We start from the raw sequence: 25,105 nt of genomic DNA, 5'->3' as shown, positions 1-25,105 counted from the left end.
TAAATCTCTTCTGCAATTGTACAGATACCGGCATTGCTCCTCTACAGTTTCTGACATCTTCAACTATCTTTTCTTTTAGTTTCTTTTTTCCAGTTTGAGTATAACTCTAGAGTATGTGATTTCCTTGTTTCTCAGCAAGGAACAACAAGTTATACTAGTGTTTATTTTAATTCATTGCTTTAATTATTTATTCAAGGTGTTTGGCATTAGATAATGCATTTTATTGAATAGTTGTTTTTATTGATCTCTTAACTGCCATCGTATCTAGAATATACTGTACAAAACTGTACAAAATTCTGTGTCAGCATGTATGGTAGATCTTCTCTGTCCAAAGTATGTCCACCTATGCCAAAAATCAGAGTAGGGGAGAAACTGTTGGGAGAGTAGAAGTGCTAACAAAGCAATAGTTGCATTATATTAACATCAGTATATCAATTGCCTAAGTTTTGTCCAGACTAGGCTGGCAAACAAGAGCTCTGCTAGAGGCAGGGTTTCATTGTGGAAGACAGCAGTGTCACTTTTCCTGCACCAAAAGATGCTGTGAGCATTCCAGCAAGTGGACTTTCCTTCAAATCCATAAGCTGTCACTCTCCAGTCCAGCTTTGGATTGATGGTTTGTGACAGCAGAGCTGCACGTTGCTCGTTCAATCATCAGTGCAGTTTTAACCTGGGCACAAAATTACACTTCTGCAAAAATAGCCTTTAGATGTGCCATGAAGTTTTTGTTGACTTCTGGGCTAAATTTAAGCTGCTCTACCACTTAAAATGAAGAGAAGTATCCCAGCACAAGTTAACTCAAAACTTTCTCTTCTCATGGGGCATGAGATGTCTGCTGCATCCAGACTAGAGAAAAAAATTATTGAGTAAAGTAATGATTGTTGCTTTCTAACATAATGTCAGCAAAAGCAGACATTAAAAATAAGCCATCAGAAGACAGAATTTCTTTTCTAAATGAAAATTTATGCAGCGTCTCTGTAAAAGAAAGAAGAGGAAACCAACAAGGCTTTGTTATGTGAATATTAGAAATACATTTACTCCCTGAAACATCCTTTTCAATTGCTAGATCATATTGTTAATCTCTGTGGTACACTGAGACAAATGAAAGTAATAACATCAATTTCCAGGGTTTGAAAAGTTGGCTTGTAATATCCTTCAGTTTTTAACCTTGATTTTTTTTTTTTGTTTCCACTACTGAAATGAAAATTCGAGAGACTATGTGACTGTGTCAAGGAGTCTAAAAAAGTGCTGTAAATTCAGTAGAGCATAGAAAGTTTCTTTTATTCTAATTCAAATAATGTAGAGGAACATAAGAGACCTGTACAGAGAAGTACTTGAGATGTTGTATTTATTTTCTTTCTCTCTCCCAAGTAAGTGAACTCTGAATTCAGTTTGACCACCATATATTTACAAAAATTTAGAAGTTATTTTAGAAAACAGAAGGGTGTTGTTCTTACATTTAGCAATGTTTAAATTAAACTTTATATGAACATGTGTGCTACCATAGCAAAATTATGATGTCTCCATTTTTGAAGCCTGACCTTAAGAAATGACAAAGTCATTGGAATGCATTTCATAACAATTTCTAGGTCTCTGGTGGCTGCCTCAGAGAATTGGCTCATGCCACTGTTTCAAAGCAGAGTCTGTCATCATTGGGTTGGATTTTTTGGAATGGTTAGAATTTACCAGGTTGTGGATTTTGTTCTGCAGCCTTGGTGTTTTGTTACAGTCCAGGTTCCTGGATGTCCTCAATAAGAGTGTCGATGCAAAGGACGAGTGAACCCAAACTGATGGCATGGGTTTAACATACCTGAGCATTGTGGGCAGTGGGCAGCTGTTGTGTGGCTGCCAGGTCTGTTCATGGACAGCTGCAGAATGGGAGAACAGAACTGCACTTATCTCACTTAGAAGCTGTCTGAAAGGACTTGCACAAAATGCCCGTGGAAATGCCATTTAAAAATCATTTCAGTCTGATGGAAACAGCAGAGTCTGACAAATACACACAAGAAATTTTCAGGAGAATACAACTGATCTTTCCATGGTGAGACCAACCTCTTTTGTAAATATTTTGCTTTGCTAGTATTGTATTAAAGCTCCATAGAACTATTTCTGAAGATGTGTCATCAATAGACATCTTGGGGCTGGCTCATATTAATTTTCTTCATTAGACTTTGAAAACTAATGTTTCCTCAGAGCTTTTGAGACTTTGGCAGTTAATGATAGAAAAGCTAGCACTGGAACGTTGGCCTGGATGAGTGACCTGAGAGACCAATATTATCTCAATTTGTCTGCCTTTGATCCTTTAAAACTAATGTGTAGAAAGTCTAATTAGAAGAGGACAGCTGAACAATTAATTAATAGGGGAATAAGCACTACATTTTTCTTCTTGGCTGTGTGACATCTTCATGCAGCGTGAAGTAATTGACATGGTGATTGTGTTGGCAGTGGCATGCCAACAGTTGGACTTGGTGAAAGTCTCAGCCCATCAGATACACACACAGGCTCATCCGGGTCTTGGTTGTTTTTTTATACACTGACCAAAATGAGCCAATACTGCTTCTGCTGGATCAGACAACTCCAGTGTTAGTAACTCCCAGTATGTTCTCTGTTTGTCTTGAAGTTTAACTCCAAGGGTGCTCAGGGATTGAGGGAGGCCATCATAAATCTGGGTAAGTAGGAAAATGGTTGTCTAAGGAAGGCATCTCTGTCAATGTCAAGTTTTCTGCATATCACCAATACTTAGAGGTGCACGCAAGAATCAATTGAAGGCCAGTGTAGTAAGGAGCAGGTAACATTGCTCAGCAGTTAGACAGCAGTGTAACACTGCTGCTGTATTCATGTAGTCTTGCTAAGGCACTCTTGTACAGTACACACAGGTATTTACTGTTTGATCAACATTTTGGTAACTCAGTTACAAAGTTTTAACAGCCTTAAGATTGAAAAGCAACTAGAAAACTTGGAGTATTTGTGAGAGGAGGGTTTATTTTGACAAGAGGTAAATATAGTCATCATACAGCATTGAAATTCAAGAACAACTTTATAGGGCTCACCTTGCCACAGTGCTAATACAGGAGGAAACTGTGTGAATTTGGTACATGTGAAAGCTTGACAGATGAACAGCCTTAAAGAACAGGAGGTTTTTTTATTCTCAAAGCCTTTATTGCAGAGGTATCTGAGATGGCATCTCCTGTATGAAAGCCCACCAGTGTGCCACAGCCCTGATCTGAAGGGACCACTTCAGTCGGAGGAAGTGAGTGTAATTCAGCCTGCAGACACATTCACTCCTTGACCCCTTACGGAGATTGCCAACAAGGGTTCCAATTAGTGCCAGCAGCAGACTGTGACAATTTAAAAGATTGACTTTCACACCATGCCAGGCCTCTAAAATAAAGAACATTTATACAAAACACAATTTGCTTTGACAGTAATTTTCAGTGTGCTATTATTGAAGTTATTTATGTTTGAATCTGAGCATCTTTTCACTCAGCTGATTCTGCTGCTGTTTGATCCTGCAGTGTTGTAATAATCCCATCCTTATGTGTTTTATACTTTATGTGGTAGTGGTTGTTTCAAGCATCCATTACTTACACAGCTTTTAGGGTTAAACATTCAATCAGGAATCTTGCAAAATTCCCAAGCTCTTGTGCAGATTGCTTCTGCTGTTGCAAGCCCTCACATATTTGATGGCAGACTTAAATTTTAATGACTTTGTGAAGCAGCAGTCTATGCAAATTAAACTGTAGGGTTCAGGAGTTCACAAGTTGAAGTTGCTTGGATGCCAAGAGTATTTCACTGCATTGACAGTTAGGCTAAGGACAGGTAATATCATTAACATCAGCAGCCACAGCTTTCCAAGTGTGATTGTGATGTCTCTGCCTTCTGATACCAGGGATTACAATGCACCATCCAAAAATAAGACCTGAACACCATGATCTTTGTGTTCTGTGCTCTGCCGTCTCCAGAAAATGGTATCCAGCTGATGCTCATCTCTTAAGTTTTTCTTCATATATCTGAAGCCAAATCTTGGCACCTTGGCCTCATATCCTCATCTTCTGTACCTATATTTCATGCACTGTTGTTACAGCGGGGATTACTGTAACACGCATATATCAAACCAGGAGTCCCGTGGAAAAGAAATATATATGGACAGATTCTTGATAGATGTTTCAGAGATGTTCATTTCTCCAGCCGCATGGCCGGGGCTCTGCCGAGGAACTGCGGCAATCACGGGACCCGAGGGTCCTTGCCCGCGCAGGGGAACACAAAACAACCCATGGGGAACGAGGCTGAGCAGGGGCAGGGAAACCCCGTGTGTCTGTGCCCTCAGGGCTCCATGGCAGGGGAGGGACCCCAACGTCTCACCCGTTTTATTTTAATAAAAGGAGAATGAAGACAACTGGATAAACATAACAGGGACAGTTTCAAAACAAAACAAGCCACCCTCCTGAGTCTTTAAATGTCCAAACAGATTCTCTGGAACATCTTAGGGCTGATAGAAGGGAGACAGAACTCTCTGAGCATGCTTTGTGGGGAAACTGAGGCAGGAGAGGGTTCAATCTCTTCCCTCCCCCTTTTCATCCCCCCATCAGCATCGGAGAGGAATTGTAAGGAAATGGAACTGTATAAGGAAGCCATGGGGTGAAAAACGGATTAGGAATAAACTGGGGATAGGGTAAACTTAGGAAAGCGTTCATATTGGGTATAGGGTAAAAGGGGAAATTAGGCTGTGGGTAGGGAAATTGCTGGAATGGATATTGTTTATAATTTCGTGCATAACGGCTGCCTTTGACGGGAATACTTCCAGGCCCAGTAACATTCGCTGCTTGTAAACCCTTCTTTCCTTGCACTATATCAAATTGAACAACTTCCCCATCTCCTACACTTTGCAGGTAATTTTTAGGGCTATACTTTTTAATGGCAGTTCTATGGATGAATAAGTCTTCCCCTGTATCATCTCGTGTTACAAATTCATAGTTGTTTTTTACATTGTACCATTTCACAGTTCCTGTGACTTTCGTTGCTGAAACTTCTCCTATCACATGCTTGCGTGTTTGTCGTGGGTGCCGGTCCCGCGTGGCCGCCGCCTCGCCGACTCCAACATCTTGGCCAGGGCCCCGCGTTGCGGCTGCTCTGTGCTCTCTGAGCGGCGCTGCTCCGGCGCGTGTCTGGGCTCTGCACGGCCCCGCGCTGCCATCGCCGCTGGCTCTGTGGCCTGTGAGTGGTTCTGCTCTGCAAACTCCACGCTGCTTTGAGTGCAGCCCCGTTTCGGCTCGGCGCTGCACGGCGCGGCTTCTCGTGTCGCTGTGGAAACCGCCGCTTCTCCCTCCACAGGGCTCTCTGAGCCGTGTGCTCAGAGCGGGCTTCCACACCGAGCCCCGGTTCCTGGCTGCTCGTGGCCCACGGCACCCGTGGCGCCTGCGGCGTCGCTCCCTCACTCGCGGCCGCGTGGCCGGGGACCCCGAGACAGGGATGGGGTCCGCAGTAAGGCGCGCGCTCCTGAGAGGGTCGGGCGCATCCAGCGCAGGCACCTCCGCTGGCACGGCTGCAGTCATGTGCTCCCGGGATGGCGGCCGCGTGGTCTCGGCCACGGGAGAGGTATGATCTTCTGCTGTAGGGGTAATGGGACCATACAAATGCTCTTCAAGAGCTTCGCTGATTATAAGATATGCACGGAAAGCTTTGCTTTGATCCCATACCTTATCCCAGATCTCGTTCCAGAAACACCCCTCACAAGATTCAGGAGGTTCGATACCAAAAGTAAGTCTCGGGAAATATAGGGGAACCTTTTGAAAAGCCACATAAAGAAGTGTTCTACATTTCCCGGTTGCATTACTTTTTTGTTTTGTTGTTCAAGGATTCCTTTTACTTCTAGATACATTTTTTTCTGTGGCTCAGAGAGCCCCATTTCCCACGATTCTTCCATAGTCCAGAGAGAATATCCAAACCAAGATGAGAAGAGAGAGGCCTAGAGTTGTTTTTTACTCACGAATTTCCTCAGGGATCGGTGTCATGCCCGCATTCTTCCACCAGTTGTTACAGCAGGGATTACTGTAACACGCATATATCAAACCAGGAGTCCCGTGGAAAAGAAATATCTATGGACAGATTCTTGATAGATGTTTCAGAGATGTTTATTTCTCCAGCTGCATGGCCGGGGCTCTCCTCAGGAACCCCCAATCACGGGACCCAACTGTCCCTGCCCGCGCAGGGGAACACAAACCAACCAATGGGGAACGAGGCTGAGCAGGGGCAGGGAAACCCCGTGTGTCTGTGCCCTCAGGGCTCCATGGCAGGGGAGGGACCCCAACACACTGTTACCTGTCCTCCCTAAACTGGGACCCCAGACCTCACCTCTGTGGTGGTGTACCTTATTTCATGAGCCTCCTGCTATGCTTCTTGCCTGCTGTGTTCCTGCAACTGTCTTCTGAGATGGAGCTGGGGATGTACTGCTGTGTGAGGTATACCCTGCCTTGCCTGTGTGGTGTGATGGCAGGAATGCCCATCTCTCACTGTGTACGGGATCTTCAGAAAGAATTCCCAGATGTCAGCTGAACAGGCAGAGACTGAAATCCCACTACCACTCTTCCAGCAGTTGGTTCTGCCAGGTATTGGCAACCTCTTGAGAAAGTATAATTTTCTGTGTTCCCTTAAAATTTTTTTTGGAAAATATCCTCTTCCTAGGCTTGGAGATCTCTCATGCTTTACCTGCTGCTAAAACAATGATTATCTATGGGTAGATGTAATTAAAAGACCAAAAGGGATCTGCCCAGAGTAGCATGGCTTCCAGCTTGGTGTAATCTTTTGTACTTGTCAATTAGAGTAATGGAACCATTGCCTGTAGTTTATGTGCTGCAGGGTTACCTTTGGAAATGGAAAGGGAAGAGCCCCACATACCATGGCTCTTGCTGGAGGAATTGTCTGGTGCAGAGGGCTTTTAGTTTGGGCATTTGTGTTTGCACAGCACTGCTTCTCTTGTGATAAAAACAGCCCTGGGGAAAGGCATGCCCTTCTTAAAGCCTTTATCCCTGGATCCCTCCACATTGTTTCACAGGTGTCCATGAATACTGAGTTTGTCTGATAGTTTATCAAGGTTCCCCATGTCAACTCAGGCAGGTTGACATCATTACAGGACCTCAAGGCTCACTCTGTGTCTGTGCTGTGTGGTAACAACTGAGAATAAGGAAACCCTTAAATTGGGTCTACTCTGTCCCACCAAGGTCCTTCCAGAAGATGTCTCCAGCCCTGGAAAGAAATCTGCCTGGATCTATGGGATCTCTTCCACAGGAACTGTTGCTCATGATAAAAGCCTGGGGAAGTGAAATTTGTAGCTTCCCTAGGTGAAGATAAATACTGTAAAACAGGTTTTATGTAAAAATGTATATACAGCTCAAATAAAAATGATCCTTAGTTGGAACTAAATTATTTTAAGGTCCCTTCCAATCCAAACCTGTCTCTGATTCTGTGATTCATTCTATGAAATAATTAAAAATGCACTACAATAGAGTGATTTTGCAAACTCTTTGCTCATTAATAGTGTGTTGATATTCATAATATTGAAAGACATCCAACCATTGAATGATTTTTCTCTAGCCTAGACAATAGAATTTGAAGATAATTTCTACTTTCCTTAGCTTTGAATAGGGCATTTGAGGTAACCTCTTACATTTTGTGGTTAGCTTTTGACCCACTGATTTCCATTTCCTTCAAAACTGTAGTGTAAACATGCTGCAGATCATGGCATCAAACTCCACAATTGTGGAATTCAGACCTTTCTTATCAGTAGTGAGACCCAAATTGAAACAGATGATTTTAAAATAGCTGAGAAAAAGTCTTTCAAAACAAGAGTTTCAGAATTTAATGTTCATTGCAAATGAAACAGCTAAGTTATGGTTAGAAGATTTTTTCTGAACTGCGTTCGCTGAAAATTGTATTATTTATTATAGCTTTAACTAATTTTTTATTTGTTCATCTTCAGTGGGAAAGAAACAAAGTATACCTCTAGTATGTAAAATTGCTAAAAGCTTTAAAATTAGCATAAACAATTTTTCATTCTTCCTTCTTAAGAGCAATATATGTACTTTTCCTATTTATATGCTCTATTTGCTGTAGGATGCATATGAATAACAGACCCACTTATTCTATTTGGCTCCCCCAAGTCCCTCATCTGCCTTTCCCCTTCCTCTCTTCCAGCTAGCAGGAAGCAGAAGAGAGGCAGTGATTTCCAGCCTCAAGTTCACAGAAGCTGGCATTGTAGCTGAATGTTAATGCCTCATGTAGCCCAAATGCCTGATACTTAGTAATGCCACTTTAACCTTTATAATAGACATAATTTGATTCTCAAACCATCTATATTCTCTCCTTGTTGCAGCCTAAGTAGCTGTGAGGAGTAGTGAGAACAGACAAATATAATCACCACACAGGACACGGAGAAGGACAGAGAGATGAATCACAAGTTCCGATCAGAGTTTTTCAGATTTTAGCCTTGTTACCACTATTTGATTCTAATGTCAGGAAATGAAAGAAACATAAAGATATTTTGTTGTGATGTTGGTGTTAGCTGGTCAGATGGCAGAGCACTCAAAAAGTCAGCAGCTTGTTTTCTAAGCTGGTATTGCAGATGTTTTGTCTTGAGTGACTCTTTTAAAAGAGTGCAGAAATAATTAGGTAGTTGTTAAATGAGCATGAAAGGTAATAAAATAACTGTAATATATGTTTTTGGGTTTTTTTTTAAATTTAGTCACATTTTAGATGAGGAAAGACATTTCAGGGTTAAACTGAGACTGCAATTAGTTTTTTTTTAGCCTTTGCCACTATGTTTCAGGTATTGTTTAAAAGAAGTAGCTCAGAAGTAGCTCACGTTTCAGTGTGATGATGTACCTTGTTTCTGTAAACATAACTGTCTGTATGTTCTACTGTCACGCACGGACATCCATTTGTCCACATACATTTAAGCTACAACTCACCGAGATCACACGATCAGTGATTCCATTGTTTTTCCATTCTCATGACATATACAATACATGGTATAATTGAGAGTCTCCAGTGCTGTGCAAGGTTTATTATATAGATTTATAGGATATGCCAGTCATACCGGAAGTAAAAAGATGAGCTGTCCTGCGGAGTTCTGTCATCATTAGTTGAGAAAGATTTAAACAAGCAGTGGAGTCATGACTGAGTACTGCAGATCAAAAAAGCTGATGATTAAATACTTCTTCTGTAACTGTGCTGTGTTTTGTATGTAGCACAAGTTTTATAGGAAGTGTTTACTCTAATGGTGTGTAGTGCTTGACACCAACTTTTTGAATGTTAACATGCTTGTGTCCAGATACTCCAAAGGGCCTTATTATAGCCTCAAATGTTGAATATATGATACAGAGTCTAGCATCCTTCCAATGCAAGCGTTTATCCTGTAAGAAAGTCTTGTCCACAAAATATATCTTTTGACCTTTTGGTTTAAAAAAAAGCACTTGCTAATCTAGGATGAATCTTGCCTAGCCTGACACCTGGACAGGTTTAATCCAAGAATAATGAAGAGCCAAAAAACATTTTCAGGAGAATCTGATTTTCATTTTTAAAGACAACTGTCTAACGTAGCTGGACTGCAGGAGGCAGTGGTGGTGGTAATCATACACAGCATGAGAAACATAAAGTAGCAGGTTGAAAGTAATTGAAAAGGTCACTTGGGCGTGATGCAGTTATCCCAGGGCTGCAGTTTGTCCCAAACCAACAACTGTGAGCTTTTCTGTCTACTTGTAGGCCTAGGTTAATACAGCACTCACAATTGGATAGATAGCACAAAGATGCTGTGAAATTCTTGAAATAAATTACATTTCTTAACATGCATTTGTAGATTCCCAAAAAATGTGGTAATGGTACAAATATCTAATAAGAGAAGTAAAAATTGAAGCTCTTACTAATTTTTCTTTAGTTAACTGATATTAGGTCAGACTTTGCCCTTACATGACTGATGACTTTGATAAAAGTCAAATTTGTTATCCCTGTTGGCATTCAGTGGTATGTTGACTTCATCAAGTAGACGCTGGCTTTCCAGACCAGTTTTCTACCTTCAGTTTCTCCTCCTTTTTTTTTTGCCTTTTCGCTTTTTATTTGCATATGTGTGAATATGCCTATAAGGTAACCCTGTATAAGACCAATACAGTATGATTTTTTTAGTTAGTTCTGCTTAACAGGTCAGGCATACAAAATCAATTCCACGTCAATTTAGCCATGTAGTAAGTCACGTAAATAAATAATTTGTGTTTGAAAGTAGTAAAACCAAGAGAAATTTAATTCCATTTCAACCAAATGCAACTGACCTCTTCTTAGCTAGTATCACCCACTGCAACTATCTGATCAACACATAATACAAGAGATACTGACTATGATTGGCTTTTCTTCCTTCTTCTTCACTTAACCTTTACTTTTCCCCAGTTATCCACCACCCCCTACTACCCACCAAGAGTCGAAATATATGTATCATTTGACTAGACCACTTGGTCACATCAAGATTCCTAATAATTTCTTCTCTTTATCCTATAAATTGGTTGTGGATTTTTAGAGCTGTTCAGATGTTTTCCATTTACTAGTTTAATCCTAAAGAAGAGCTATTTAAATGGAAAGAAAAACCTTTCCTTAGCAATACTGTAAAAATTTTAAAATTCTAATGGGGGAATTCACCAAAGCTTACTCTTTTTCCACCCATTTAAAAAGGTGAGCTAGAGAAGAAATGGTGGCTAAATTTTGTTCTCATTTTTGCTTTGAAGAAAACACTGCTGTCTTCAAATAGATCTGGGTTGAAGTATACAAGAGATAGATGGTATAAAAAGTGACTTGCATTTGTAAAGTAGGTAAAAGAAATTCATAACTACAGATGCTGATCTAATACGATTAATCAAAGGTTATTTCATTCTTGCTAGAGACAATCATTATTGCAGCATGCAGGTTTCTCTGATGAAGCAAAAAGTTTGTAGCATAAAGTGCAAAGTTAGGCCAATTCGTTAGATTGGAAAAAGCTTCTTTCTTAATATCTATTGTTATTTTGACATATTATTAATCTCTGTACTGCTCTGCTATGTCATTGTAATAAACATTTTGCCATATTATTGCAGTTTTCTCCATTAAAAAGAAAAGCTGGTTATCTGTAGTCAGTAAAAGTGACTCTTTACTTGATTTTACTTTTTTTTTCTTTTTATAGAAGCTGCAAAGAATCGATCCTCCTTACTGTTGTTCAACCTTACCCTGTAAGTATTGTCAATGTTTTCTGAATTAGTTTCCTAGCAACATAGCAGCTTCTTTTTCTGCCCATATTCTGTTTGTGTCCCTACCTTATCTGTGCAATAAAAATAAGTAAGTGCAATAAGAGCTGTGTCTATTAAAGGTGCTGTTTAAGATGGCATTACTGTGTCCTGAACTCAAAGGCTACATTAGTAAGCTAAAAAATAACAGTGTCTTTAAACTCATACCAGGAAGAATGACAGAGCAGAATGCTGAGTTCTGCTTTGATTTCTTGTTTGTTGCAGCTTCTGGGTTTTTCTTGATTCTGCCTTGGTCCCACAGAGTTAAACTGCTGTAGCAAACCAGCTGTACCTTATCTAAGGGAGGGCTCTGTCTGCATCTCCAGCTTATGGAGGTGAGGGGAGAGCAGAGACAGGCAATTGTGTGAGGTTGCCTTGAAGGCACTGGGAGAAACTGCAGCCCACTTCAGAGCTGGTTGATGCAACATGCCTTTGCAACTCAGTGGTTTGTGGGAGTTTGTGACAGGTTCATGACTTGTCAGCTCAAACCCATCTCCCATGAAAAAAGGGGAGAAGCCAAGCCAGGGGAGGAAGCTCATCTGTCCATGCACAGCCATGCGTACATTGTGGGCTTCTGAGAGGCCTCAGCCATGCATCAGGAGTAATTCAGATTCAGCAGGTCCATTTGGCTCCCTGCTGTCTAGCCTGATACACAGCAGTTTTCATTATCAAGGGATAATTGCACCCTTTTCACGCAAGAATAAGAGATGAGGTGGATTTGACACAAAGACTTGAAAGCAAGTTTATCTGATGAAGCTGCCAAAATGTACATCTTGCAAATGCAACTTGGCCAGTGCTGTGTGTGTCTTTGTACTAGTCATTAGCATTTCTGGTTAGTTTTGAGGTGGCCACGCATTTACTTGTCCTGCACCCTTTCTAGAAGCCAGCCTGCACTGCACCCAATTTGTGGGGGAAAAGCATGCATTCCACAGCAAAAACAGGCAGGGGCTGCCACCCTGCAGTAACACAACTGTCAGGAAGATGATCTGGGATCAGGTCAATATCAGTCACCTTAAATGAAAACGCAGGCCTGGTCTGACTAAATAAAAAAACCTTTAACGCTTGCTGGTTTAGGTCACAGTGGTTTAGGTCACAGTGAATATGTATAATACGGGGGAAAAGAAATCCCCAGCCACTTTTCTTTTTTATGCAAGTTTCATCCATTGACAGACTTAATTCAATTCTTGTCTCTAAATGTCAGGCGAAGAAAGGGCGTTTGCTTTAGTGCAGCTTTGTGTAGTCCTTAAAAGTGGACAACAAAGTGTAGCACTACATCTGGGAGGTCCTGTGACCTGTTATCATTACACTGCTGGTCTGAGAGCAAGCCTGTATGTACTGAACGTAAGGGAAGCTGAAACCCAAATAAATTGTGCACTCCATGTTCCATGGAAGAACTTACAGCACAGGTACTGTTCTCCTCCAGCCTTTAACCTGGAAAAGAAAGAAAGTCATGACCCGGTATCTTTACCAGGGGCATGTCCTGCCTGACCAATGTAGTGGCTTTCTATGATACGGTGACTGCATCAGTGGACAAGGGAAGGGCTACAGATATCTTTTATCAGGGCTTCTGTAAGGCCTTTGACACAGTCCTCCACAGCATCCTTCTCTCTAAATTGGAGAGACGGATTTTTTTGAGTACACTGTTAGGTGCATGAAGATTTGTTGGATGTGCACATCCAGAGGGTCAACATCTAAGAGTCCCGTCGGACATCAGTGACAAATGGTGTTCCTCAGGCGTCTGTAATGGGAGCAGTATTATTTAATATCTTCATCAATGACATAGACAAAGGGATCAGGTGCATCCTCAGCAGATTTGTAAGTGATACCAAGCCAAGTGGGATGGTTGACACACCTGAAGGATCAGAGGGACTTTGACAGCCTGAAGAAATGAGCCCATGGGAATCTCCTGAGGTTTAACATGACCAAGTGTAAGGTGTCGCATGTGGATCAAGGCAATCCCTGGTATCAATACAAGCTGGGGGATGAACAGATCAAGAGCAGCTCTGCCCAGAAGTATTTGGGGGTGCTGGTGGGTGAGAGGCTGAACATGAGCCAGTAACATGCAGTTGCAACCCAGAAAGCCAAACATGTCCAGGGCTGCATCAATAGCAGTGTGACCAGCAAGATGAGGGGGGTGATGAGGGGTCCCCTTTGTTCCGCTCTCATGAGACCCCACCTGGAACATTGCATTCAGCTTTGGGATCCCCAGTACAGGAGGGACATTGACCTGTTAGAGCAAGTCCAGAGGAGACCACTAAGATGTTCAGAGGGATGGAGCACCTCTCCTATGGGGAAAGGCTGAGAGAATTCGGATTGTTCAGCCTGGAGAAGAGAGGGCTTCAGGGTGACCTGATTGCAGCCTTCCAGGACCTGAAGGCAGCCAACAACAAAGTTGGAGAGAGACTACTTACAAGGCATGTAGTGACAGGACAAGGGGCAGTGGCTTTGAACTGAGAGTAAGTTTAGATTAGATATTAGAAAGAAATGTTTTACTGTGAGGATGGTGAGGCACTGGAACAGGGTGCCCAGAGAAGTTGCAGATGCCCCATCCCTGGAAGTGTTCAAGGCCAGGTTGGATGGAGTTCTGAGCAACCTTGTCTAGTAGAAGGGGTCCCTGTCCATGGCAGGGGGCTTGAAACTAGGTGATCTTTGAGGTCTCTTTAATTCTGTCAGTCTGCAATTCACAGCTATTTGTTCAAGCTAAGGATGGCACTGAAACACATTTCTGTCAGCCGTTTGGACTGATGTGCCGATTTTGTACATGAATTTGTATTGTCCCACTCTGGTATGTCTGTCAGAGTCCCCTGGTTCTACCTCAGCAGACAAAGCACTTGTGTTTTTGGGGGTGATGGACATTTAAGCTTATGTAGGCATGAAGATCATCTCCCCAAGAATGTTCACAGAGCAGTTAGAAGATGAGATTGATGTATGAATGTTGGTGCTAGCTTTAACTGGCCCATTTTTACCCCCAAGTTGGGATGCTTAGGGAAATGAACTGGTTCAGAGGGCCTTGACTGCAGGACTGTTGCATCCAGCAGATCTTGTCTGTGCAATATATTTGTATCTCCCTACCTGTCCAGACTAGGGTCTTATTGATTCATAGCATCCTTCCCTTACCATTTTCAAGTTTTTCTGCAGTGGAAACAAGGGTGTCTGTAGGGATGTGGAGTAGTTGGGATGATGCCAGTGTGTGCAGCCAAGTTTTGGCCTTGGAGCAGTGCAAGACCCCTCAGTCTATGCAAACCTTGGGCTGCAGTTGCCTTGGTACTCCTGAGTCACTTTGAACATCCGGTCTGTGCTGGCCCTCACAGTGCCACAACACTGCTGTCAGTAGTGCCTGAACTTTGGCATCTCTTTCAGCCTTGCAAGCCCTGGGTGTTGCTGCACTCCAGCTGTGTGCCTGTCCTGGTCTTCTGTGCAGGGGATCCTCTGACAAATGTGGTTTGCCTTACTGTTTGGGAACAATATGGATCTCTTCAAAAATTATGATGCACATGTATTTTCCCTATTTCTTTAATTTTGCCTCCTCCATATTTCCTTTTACAATTTTGCCAATTAAACTGGAATGATGAAGTAGAAACCAGACAAAAGAAAATAAGAGCTCTTAAATAAAGACTGAATTTCTTCCCCATTCTTGGCAGAAATACATCTCTACAAACATTTCATCAATCTCTTTTCTTGATGGTGATTTTCCTTCTACCAATGTATGAAAAATATCTGCCAAGATGGATTACAAGAATACTATTTCTTAATTGGTTTTATTTGCGCTATTTAGAGTGTGTTTTGATTTTACATTTATGTAACCATCCTTTATGATTGCAGGTGAAAGTAGACCTAATCTAGATTTATAGTACTCTGTAGTTCACTTAGTACTCTTTGAAAGCTTTTGCAGATCCTTTTTGCTTAAATGTATTCAGTTTTGTTTAATGCTTAAACACATTAAAACACATTAAAATTTCATTTTAATTATGACCAAGACAAAGCATTAGGCTATCTTTTTCTTTCCATCAATCTACAAATCTTGGCTAGGGGTTCTTTTCACCAGTGCTCATAAGGAGGTCACCGAGCAGCTCAAGCAGTTGAAGCAGTTCAGAGATTTGATTTCTGGAAGTATGGCATTTGATTATAATTTCTGACTGTTTTATTCTGTAAATAAGCTATCATTCCGATTGTTGCCTTATTAAGTTTTAAGCATTACTTAAATCAAATAACTTGCCTGTTTGATATTCTTTCAGATTTTATGTGCAGAGATCATTTGATAGGTTGCTTTCCTGATTAATCTCTTAAGTTCCTTGGGTGAAGTCCAGGCCCAGCTGAGATCTAGTGCATTAAGTTTTGCAACGGGAAAAAGATAAGGAAACGGGAAAGGATCTTCTGTTTTGAAAGAGATGCTTCTTATTATAACATGATTATACTTCTGAGACACAATCATTGCAGAAAAACTACAATAAATAACATTTATGGATCATAATGATTGTGGCAACAATCTTACTGAGAGTCTGTGGGATTAATGATCAGAATGTGACTACCATCTAAAAATGGTAAAATATAAGTAATACAAATAATAAAATACAATTGTCTATGATAGATTGCCAACTTTTTAGGAGAGAACCCAGAACTGACCACTATTGCAGCAATTAAATTTGTGCCAAGAGTTTAACAAAGAAATACTCCTGATGATGGTCTGTCAGTGCCATGTGGTTATCACAAATTAGTGTGTGGTAAAACTTCTCCGCATTATTTCTTCCACGTCCCTACTTGCTCTTCTGCAATGCTCTTGTGAGCCACTCTAGTTGTTTCAGCCTTGTTCGCAGCTATGAATTACCATATTTAGTTTGCCTTTGGGCATTATGTCCTGTTCCACTTAGTAAATTTGATTCTTCCTCTTACCTTTTATTTGCTTGTTAAATTTTGGCACTTGAAATTGGTTTTAGGGGTGAACCAAAGAGTCAACACATTCTTTGCATTCATGCATTTTTTCCTTTGTTTTCTAGCAAACTTAATGTTTTATATTAAACTAATAACTATTTTAAAGTAACAAGCTTAAAATTTATTGCATAGATACACTCTGTGGCTATTTCAAAACTCCAATATTTCTGTAGTTTTAAAGGAAGTATTTCTAATTTTGATGCTTACTGTCACAGAACAGGTTTTCTTTTCACCTTGTGACTGTCCTATACTGCTGTCATTTTATTCTTTTATGATAGCTCAGTACTACATTGTGCTCTTCTAGCTACTAAATCCTTCTTTTTCTTGGACATGAGTAAAGGTTTTGTTGTTACAGCACCTCTACTGGCAAGAGCACTCAAAGGGGCTTTTTCAGGAAATAAAAACCACTTCCCTTGCAATCTCCCCCAAATTATAGTTTACCTGCAAAAGTTCACAAAGCACTAGACATTTTTATTTTCATCAAGAAAGTTTCTCTCAAAATGTAGGATATTATTTCTAAGATCTATGAAATAATGACCCACTCTAATGCTGCTGACAAATACAGGATCTAATTTTGAGAAGTCTAGAAAATGAGAAGGTAACGTTTTCCAGAAAGTCTTCTCTGCAATCTTTTGTGTTTTGACCCTGCTGATGGGATGCCCATTGACTGCAGTTGCTATAAGCAGGGTTCAAAGTAGTGTCTAGATCTCTGTGCAATGCTTCATTTTTCTTGTTAGCAGTTTCTCTAGGTAGTGTTGAAATGATCAGCTGATTTTTTTTTTCCGTGTAAACAAGTAAAAGTTATTAAAAATGCTGATAAGTTTGAGGTTTTAATAGGAAATAGGGCTTAGGTCACACAGAGTAAAGTTTGGGGGGTTTTGAGTTATTTTGACTCCTTGTTAAAATATGTGCCTTCATTTTGCAGAAGCCACTAATTAAGCTCTTTTTTATCTGTGACAATGCAAATACTTTACTTGCAGTGATAGATGTTCTGCATTAGTGTAAACACCTCCTGCTTAAGGTCATTAACTGAGGATAATGGCGTCCATTTGGCTAAAACAGAGCATCAGAAATAAATGAACCTGGCACTATGAGAATCATTAAGTGATAGAATTCTTCTACAAACCTAAAGACATTAAAATAGAATAGAGCTGCACATCATCTTGCAGAGGGTTTGTTAGTCAAGCAAGTTCCAACAATCAAACCCAATTGTTTTCCTAGGTATTTGCACATCCTTTGGAAACACTTCTATTCCCAAGGAGAAAATATCAAGTGTCAAGTTGATGCAGAGGTAGAAACAATGACATTGTGCAATTAAATGCAAAAGCTGTGCTATTACTCAAACCTTTAACCAGCAGAGAATATTCTCCCAAATACCTGGCCCAGCTGTTTCATTTTCTTATACCCATGGTTTATAGTTTGGAGCTTTTTGGAGAACAATCTGCTCCAGGCTCACCCAGAATGCCTGGCAAAGGGCCAGAGTCCTTCCTATGTCACCACAGCAAAAGTGGAAATGGAAGGAAGCCTCATGTTTTACGGTAGACCACGTGTCCTCCCCTGGCTGTGCAATGTGTACATAAACCCCACATGCCAGGGGGGTCTCGGGAATTCACATATGTTCAAATCTTTAGTTGTCCTGAACTCTCCCACTGCATTTTTTCAATAACATAATTTAAGTGTTTATGCCTCCCGCAAGTGACTTTTGAGGTTGTAGAGAGGAAAAGAAAGAGGTTGTAGAGAGCGACAGGGACACATAATGGTTTGCCAGATTTGTTGTATGGGAATAACCTTGCCAGAATCTAGAAAGAATTTGGCAGTCTGCCTGTTAAGAGAGGCCAGACTGGTGACTCATCTGTAATAAGAGCAAACAACAGTACAGAGCTTCTTTCAGCAAGAATAGTAAGTGAAAGCCACTCTTTTCCCTGTGTTCTTGCAAGGGAAAGCCAGTAGCCTAATCCTGCAGCTGTGCTGCCCTGTGGCAGTGGAATCAACAGTTTGCAGTCTATTTCTTGGGTGCGAAATAGACAATTCCCCTTACTGCAGAGGGGAATGCATGGAGAGGAGGAAAACTGGAGAAGGCATCTATAGAGTTGTTATATTAATCATGGTACTATTTTATACTGTGTTTTTCTAGGAATTCATCTCCAGAGTACAACATGTAAGCTGCTTCAGCATCTCCATGTTGTCCCCTCTTGCTGTAGAAGTCAACAGGGTCCCCTGTCCTGAGACACTATATTTTTTTTTTTTAACTTCCTCCCTTTTTTGGTGGTTGTTTCAAAAGCTCTGGGGACCTTCCACTTTTTTCAACACTGACTCCAGAATCTGGGCTTGGTTTGTTCATGGGGTTTAAATATCTGTTATTTACAAGTATTGATTATTGTGTGGTCATCTGTGCTAGAGAGGTAAAAAAGAATGAACTGTGAAAGTGAAGAAGCATTTATTTTTATTTCTTGATTCTATTTTGTGCCTCAGGAATTACTGGATGTCTCTGATACTTCCTGGGAGAATGTGGCAGTGTTTCCTTGTTCACTGGTTGATACTGAGCCTATGGTACCATGTTTTCAATGTGATAATAGATTAGAGTCATGCAGAAATGAGCTAGAGATTTCTTCCTGCTAGTTACTATAAACAAGGCTTCTGCATCACAAGAAAATAACTTTTAAAGCAGTTTCAGCAGAGATCAGAGACAGAAACTGAGGAGCATGTAGCCTTGGACCACTCCATAACTCCTGCAGATTGTTGGTTGAGTCAAAATTTGAGTGATGGCAGCAAGACTTCCCATGTTTACAGGGACAGCTGTCATGCCACATTGATCATCACCACTTGTGCCTATGCTTATTTCTCACAGGCAAACCAACATGACTTAAGACTTTATTCAAAACTAGTAAGGCCACTTCTCAGGACTTAGACTAAGATTCTGAAAATCTTAATTCATATTTTCCTGGAAAAAATGGACCAAAACCTGGCCCAAAAGAGCCCAGTGTCTTTTAGCCAAAGCGAGAAAGTCTTCCATTGACCCCTATCATGGTTATGAAGTGAGGCAATGCCAGAAGCACTGTGTTTGTAACTGACCTGCAAATAAACCACCCTTGCTTCTGCTGCTGAAATGGAAATCCCATTGACTGTGAATATTTAATTTTTTACTAAAAAGGAGTTGTTATTCAAGCTTCTCAAGTGAGATTTTTTTTTTCAGGGGCTGAAAACTTGATTGTAGGTGAACCCATTGCATAATGTAGTAGGTAAAAATCAAGTAGGTCCCAGAAGAAAATTTGGAATGCTTCTACATTTCTAATCCATGAAGCCCTACAACATATCTGACCAATTGAAGGCATGACTTGCACAGGGTGTGTTTAAGGGATACCTTTAGGGGAAGTCCTGCAGGTGCCTCTGGGTGGTTTTCACCTGTGTTTTGAAGAGGGCAAATACAGTGAGATGCCACTGCATTTGGAGACCTCCCAGACACCTTTTTGGCAAAAGCAGTGTGTATGTCTATCCAGTAGATCAGAGATTATGCAAAGATTTTCCATTCAGTCTGTGAAGGAAGGGTCACTGTTAGGTCACTGCTCAGTGTCCATTCATGCAGACAAGGCTGGGTGGCAGCAGTCATTGTGGGAGCACTACAGGAATTTGTGTGTATGCCTAGAACCCTTCTCATCGCTCCAGTCTAACAGTGGGATAATTTTCAGTATGTTCAGTATGCATTGGTGTTTCCTTACATGTATGTACATATGTATCACCTCAGGATGCATTATGGTTTCACTGTATTTCCATTCTTCTGTATACAAAATGTTGCTGTATGCACGGAGTTCCCAGCGTATAAGAAACGGGGAATAACTGAAAAAGAAAAGAAAGGTTTTAATTTGAAATTATGTGATATATCTTGTCATCATCTTTTCTTCCAGTCTCCTAAATCAGCTTTTATTAGTGCTGCAAAAAAGGCAAGATTGAAGTCCAATCCTGTCAAAGTGCGCTTCTCTGAAGAAGTAATTATCAATGGCCAGGTGTCGGTGAGTGTTCAGCTATTTAACCTCAGAAAGGATTGAGCATTTCACCCAAAGGTACAGCTCAAGCCTGGAAAGGGAGGTAGAAACAACATGGTAGAAACAATGGTGACAGGCTTGCAAAGAGAAGGTTTTTCCTGTTTCTGAAGTTTTCTAAAGATCTTTTTTTTTTAAAGCTCATTAGGCTCAAAATTTCATGAAAAATGTATCCCTTAAAATAAAATTAAGATGCTAGTGAATGCATTTTGTAGTGATAGCACATATGTTTGTCGTTATAGTCTTGATATTGCTTGCTTGTTTCTTGTTTTTTTCAGATCAACTTTACTTTCACAAAACCCATAAGCTCAAGAAAAGCACCATGTCAGAAAAACTGATTAAGATTACCTCACAGACCCCTTTAAAATTTGTTTCATCTCCTTGAACTTATTGTTTCCAGACTGCAGGCAATGTCAGCCTCCCTTTGAGAGGCACTGAACTCCTCCTTAGACATGAACTCCCAGCTCATTTTCATTTTCATAATTTGCCAGAGCATCATTCCACACTGATGTCTGCCAACTCTCTTCCAAACCTAAATTGATACTGCCTTTTTTTCTATAGCAATTTCTGCTTTTTAAAATAAAAAGAAGCAAACAAAAACCCCCAAGATTTGTTTCTGTTTCACTTCCTTTTTCCTCTTTATTTTGCTGTACTGGTTATGATCCATCAAATTAGGTAGCAAGGTTATATGTTGCTCTTCTTAAATGATGAAAGATATTAGCATTTAATATTCACCTAGAAAGAAAATGTAAAACACCTTGATTGTAATCCTTACTAACAAACTGTAGTTTCCATTTTTTAGATTGAATACACTAAGTAGCTCACTATATTCAGAGAAACAGTAATCCATTTCTCTGTTTTATTGAAAATGCTTCAACTTCAGAGGTAATATTTATCATCAGAGAGACAGTATTTAGGGAAAGACAGTACTCGAAGCCAGACATAAAATGTATGTGAACAGCTATATTTTTCCAGGACAGAGACCTGCAGAGGGCAGCTGTAATGAGCATGGCTAGACCCTTGCAGGACACTGATATTTCTGCTTTCAGTTTGGGCCAACACCTTCCTTCTCTGTTGTTGCCTTTCCATCAGAATGATGTACTTCTTTATAGAACAACGTTTATATTTCTCTTGTTGCATGTTGTAATCTGATTCACTAATTTGCTTGACAGGAAACAGTTAAGGACAACTCGCTTCTTTTCATGCCAAATGTTCTAAAGGTATATCTTGAAAATGGACAAACCAAATCTTTCCGTTTTGACTGCAGCACTTCAATAAAGGTAAGCCAGCTATACCTTGATAGGAGACCTTCAGTAATCATCATTTGCTTGGAATGCTTTAAGAACAAAATTACTGGTGTGTTCAGTTGGGACTGGACTCTTAGCTCAGAAATAATGAGGATTCTGTCCATTTTTCTGCTGCTAAAAACATACTTTGTTGTCAGTGAAGAAGTAGAAGTGATCATTTTAATGTGCTTGGAGCATGGTCGAAATTATGTGGTTGTATCATTTTGATATGCTGCCAAAATAGCATGATTTGTCAGCAAAAGTCAGGAGCTAAGAAGATTAAGATGTTGGTTGCTGATGGAATATCATCTAGCTTATCATTCAGTGAACTTAGGATGGGATGTTGTAGGGTTGTGTTGGTGATGAATTACTTGCCTCAGTGCAGTGCCCTTTACACTTTCCATAGCACATGTCACATGCAGAAATAAAAAGATAAAGCCCTGGCACAGAGTTGAGTCTGCCAGGGAATGTCTGTGACACTATTGCATATGGGTTCCTAAATCAGAGGCATCATCAGCGTCTGTGAGAGCCTTGGAGTAGCATGGTAAGCGGCAGGACTAGCGCTATTGGGCATGCTGCTGATCTCCCAAGCATTACTGTTTGGGGAAACTAGTTTCAACATGGATTGGTTACCAAATCTAGCTCACTGCATGGTTGCATGCACACTTGGGACACTGAGACATGAGAGGTGCATGGTGGGAATGATCGACGAAGGCTGGGGATACAGTTCTCATCTGCATTGCCAGCTTTTGGTAGTTTTTAGGAATTGTAAAACGAGGCATATTTGAAGAAGGGCTGCCTTTGTGGTTACTGTGATACAGCAGCATGCTCAATCAGAGCAGCAAAGAGAGTTATTAACTAAGGCAGACAAGAGATTTACTCCAGTCTGATAAACAGACACTAAAGACACACCGGTAAAACAGACATTAAAGTCACACTTAAAAATGAGCTGCCACATTTGTTAATAAATGTAGCATATATGCTTTAGGCATAAATTGAATGCAAGTAATGTGGGTTGAAAGCATTCCATCCATGGGTTACATCCATGGGATACTGAATTCCTTGAGTCCCTCTGAAAATTTGGTTAGGTGAAGAAATAGGAGACGAGTCATGTAGATAGTGAGGTCTCCATACCCTTCTAAGGAGCACAAGCCCACTTTCTAGTATTTTCTGTTATGAGCATATAAACAACCAATCTATTCCAGGATGTTTTGCCCCTGAAGACCAGTCTTTGGCCATCACATTACATTAGGTTTCAGTAGTTCTGTCATGGACGTGTCATGTACTATCAGACCAAATGTCAGATCTGAAGTCATTGGCACAGATACCCATGTGGCCTCAGTTACCTAGCTGTATTGATGCTGTAAACCTGCTTTGACCTTAGTCATTTTGACTATTGGTAGGAATAATTTCCTTTGTATCTAATTCAGGCAATTATGTATTCTGAGGCCTGCACAGCTATAAATGACATATTCTTGCATGTGTGTGCATATTCCTCAGTGCAGATAGGTGGATGTGGATTGTTGCTTCGTTGCTTAACTGAGGTGAAGTAGACATGCCCCAGGTGAGTCAAGGTAAATGCAGGTTTTTTCACCTCTAGAAGTCCAGTAGTTCACCACTTAAAAAGGAGGGTGCAAGCAGTACCTAACCTGCAGTCCTCACTTTCCATGTTGCTGGGTCATAGCAGCTGGGCTGACTTAAGTTGCCAGATGAGAGGATGTCTAACAAAAACTTCGGTGCAGTAGTTCAGAGGCTGTGTGCCTTAGCCTCATATTTTAAAAGGTCCAAGACAGCTAGTGGTAGAAAGCAATGAGATTATTACCCTCTCTTAAAAGCTTATATTTAGTATTATGCTGCTTCATGTCACTGTTATGCCCATAGTTTTTAGCACAGTTTAGAAGTATAAATAAAAGTATGTTTCATATGTAAGCAATAAATTCCCCATTAGTCAGAATAGTATAATATTGGCCTCTATTATTTAGAGTGATTGCTTACAATTCATTCATACTGTCTTATATTCTCTACATTGTAGAGAGCTCTCCCCATTCTCTCTCATACATTTTTTCGTCCTTCCACCAGTTTGGTCTTGATTTTCCATAAACACACTGTAATTGATCAATTAATCTTCTTAAATTACGTTAGAACCCTTGGATTACAATTTGTCACGATCTGCTTAGTAAGTCCTATCCATCTGGATACTTACGTATATCTGAAAATCCTTCAGATGGAAAGAAATGTTTTAATCTTGTCACCAGCATACTGTGAAACTATTTCTAAATGATGACTTATTATGTATTTCTTTTTCCTACAGCATTCACTAAAGTAAAAGATACCTTGATAGATAATATTAATAATCTACATACATTTACAAAGTGTTATATGAGAGTAAGGTAGGGATTAGTTGAATGGATTTGTGAAGAGGTTTGTTTAGTTTTTATTTTCGATACAGTCATTCTCAAATTAACTATCCTTAGACATAATTCAGTATGAACAAAGCTAATCAGGAGTTTCTAAAAATTGATATGATCCATCAATTTAGAGCTATTGTTCTGCACAGGTATCATCATCATTGACTTTTCTGTCAGCATTTAAAACTCGAGAAAACCCTTTACCATAAGAACAAATAACGGCCATTCATCTAATTTTTTTTTGTTGAACATATAAATTTGATTTGTCTGCCTGATGGCGTGGCCCCAACAAAGGGAAGAGAACAGTAATAAGACCATCTCTCCTTTGCCTCTGGGTTTTATTTCCAGGGAGACAGATGCGATTTAAGGGCCACACCAGTATAATTTACATGTTAAACCACAACAGAATGTTGTCTATTCCCAGCAATCCCATTAATGTAATTCTCACATTCATATCTGTTACCATCTTGGGGATGTTTGATTATAAAGACGCTGATTTTTCCCTGGATGAATGGTTGTGATTTCCTAGAAACTTACGCAAATCAGGCACAAAGCCCCGGCTTCTACCCTGTGCTGGGTACATGCAGGGTGTGTGGCAGGGAAGAACTGGGTCCCAAGCACTTTGGGAATTTAAACACTTTTTATAAATCCTTTGTTAATTAGGATGTCATCTTAACACTCCAAGAAAAGCTTTCCATCAAGTGTATTGAACACTTCTCCCTAATGCTGGAGCAGAGAGTTGAAGGATCTGGAACGAAACTCCTTTTGCTACATGAACAAGAGACTCTAACTCAGGTTTGTGTAATAGTATATGGAAACAGATATTAATGAGAGGGGTTAATCAGTAATTTATCCATCTTTTTCATTACTCAAGTGAGTTAGCTGCAAGCTTTATAGTGTGATACAGTCTATCAAATAGCTGGGATATTTAGATGTGATTGTAAGAATAAGGTTCTCACAGGAATTTTCTGTTATAAAAACATCATATTTAATTGCTTTATTGGGCCTTTCAAAAATATTAAGAATTAAAAAATCAGTCTGAAATCTGAGAAATACTTATCTCGCCTTTTCATATCATACGAAGCCCAGCTAATGAACATACTCAACAGCTGGCAAACCCGTGGTAACAGTTCTGAGAACAGTCTGCCCAAATT

General features: G+C 40.3%; 1 protein-coding gene across 1 annotated transcript in view; it reads left to right on the top strand.

Moving 5' to 3' along the window:
- Positions 1–25,105, top strand: part of FRMPD4 (FERM and PDZ domain containing 4) — a 307,719-nt gene that overhangs the window by 265,360 nt on the left and 17,254 nt on the right. The window contains exons 5-8 of the mRNA XM_069003569.1: positions 11,192–11,237; positions 20,123–20,227; positions 21,430–21,537; positions 24,615–24,746. Coding sequence (XP_068859670.1) covers positions 11,192–11,237; positions 20,123–20,227; positions 21,430–21,537; positions 24,615–24,746 — 391 coding nt within the window. The remainder of the gene's footprint in view (positions 1–11,191; positions 11,238–20,122; positions 20,228–21,429; positions 21,538–24,614; positions 24,747–25,105) is intronic.

This window comes from Aphelocoma coerulescens, chromosome 1 (genome assembly GCF_041296385.1).
Source record: "Aphelocoma coerulescens isolate FSJ_1873_10779 chromosome 1, UR_Acoe_1.0, whole genome shotgun sequence".
Taxonomy (NCBI): Eukaryota; Metazoa; Chordata; class Aves; order Passeriformes; family Corvidae; genus Aphelocoma; species Aphelocoma coerulescens.
This window is presented reverse-complemented; position numbering and strand designations above follow the sequence as displayed.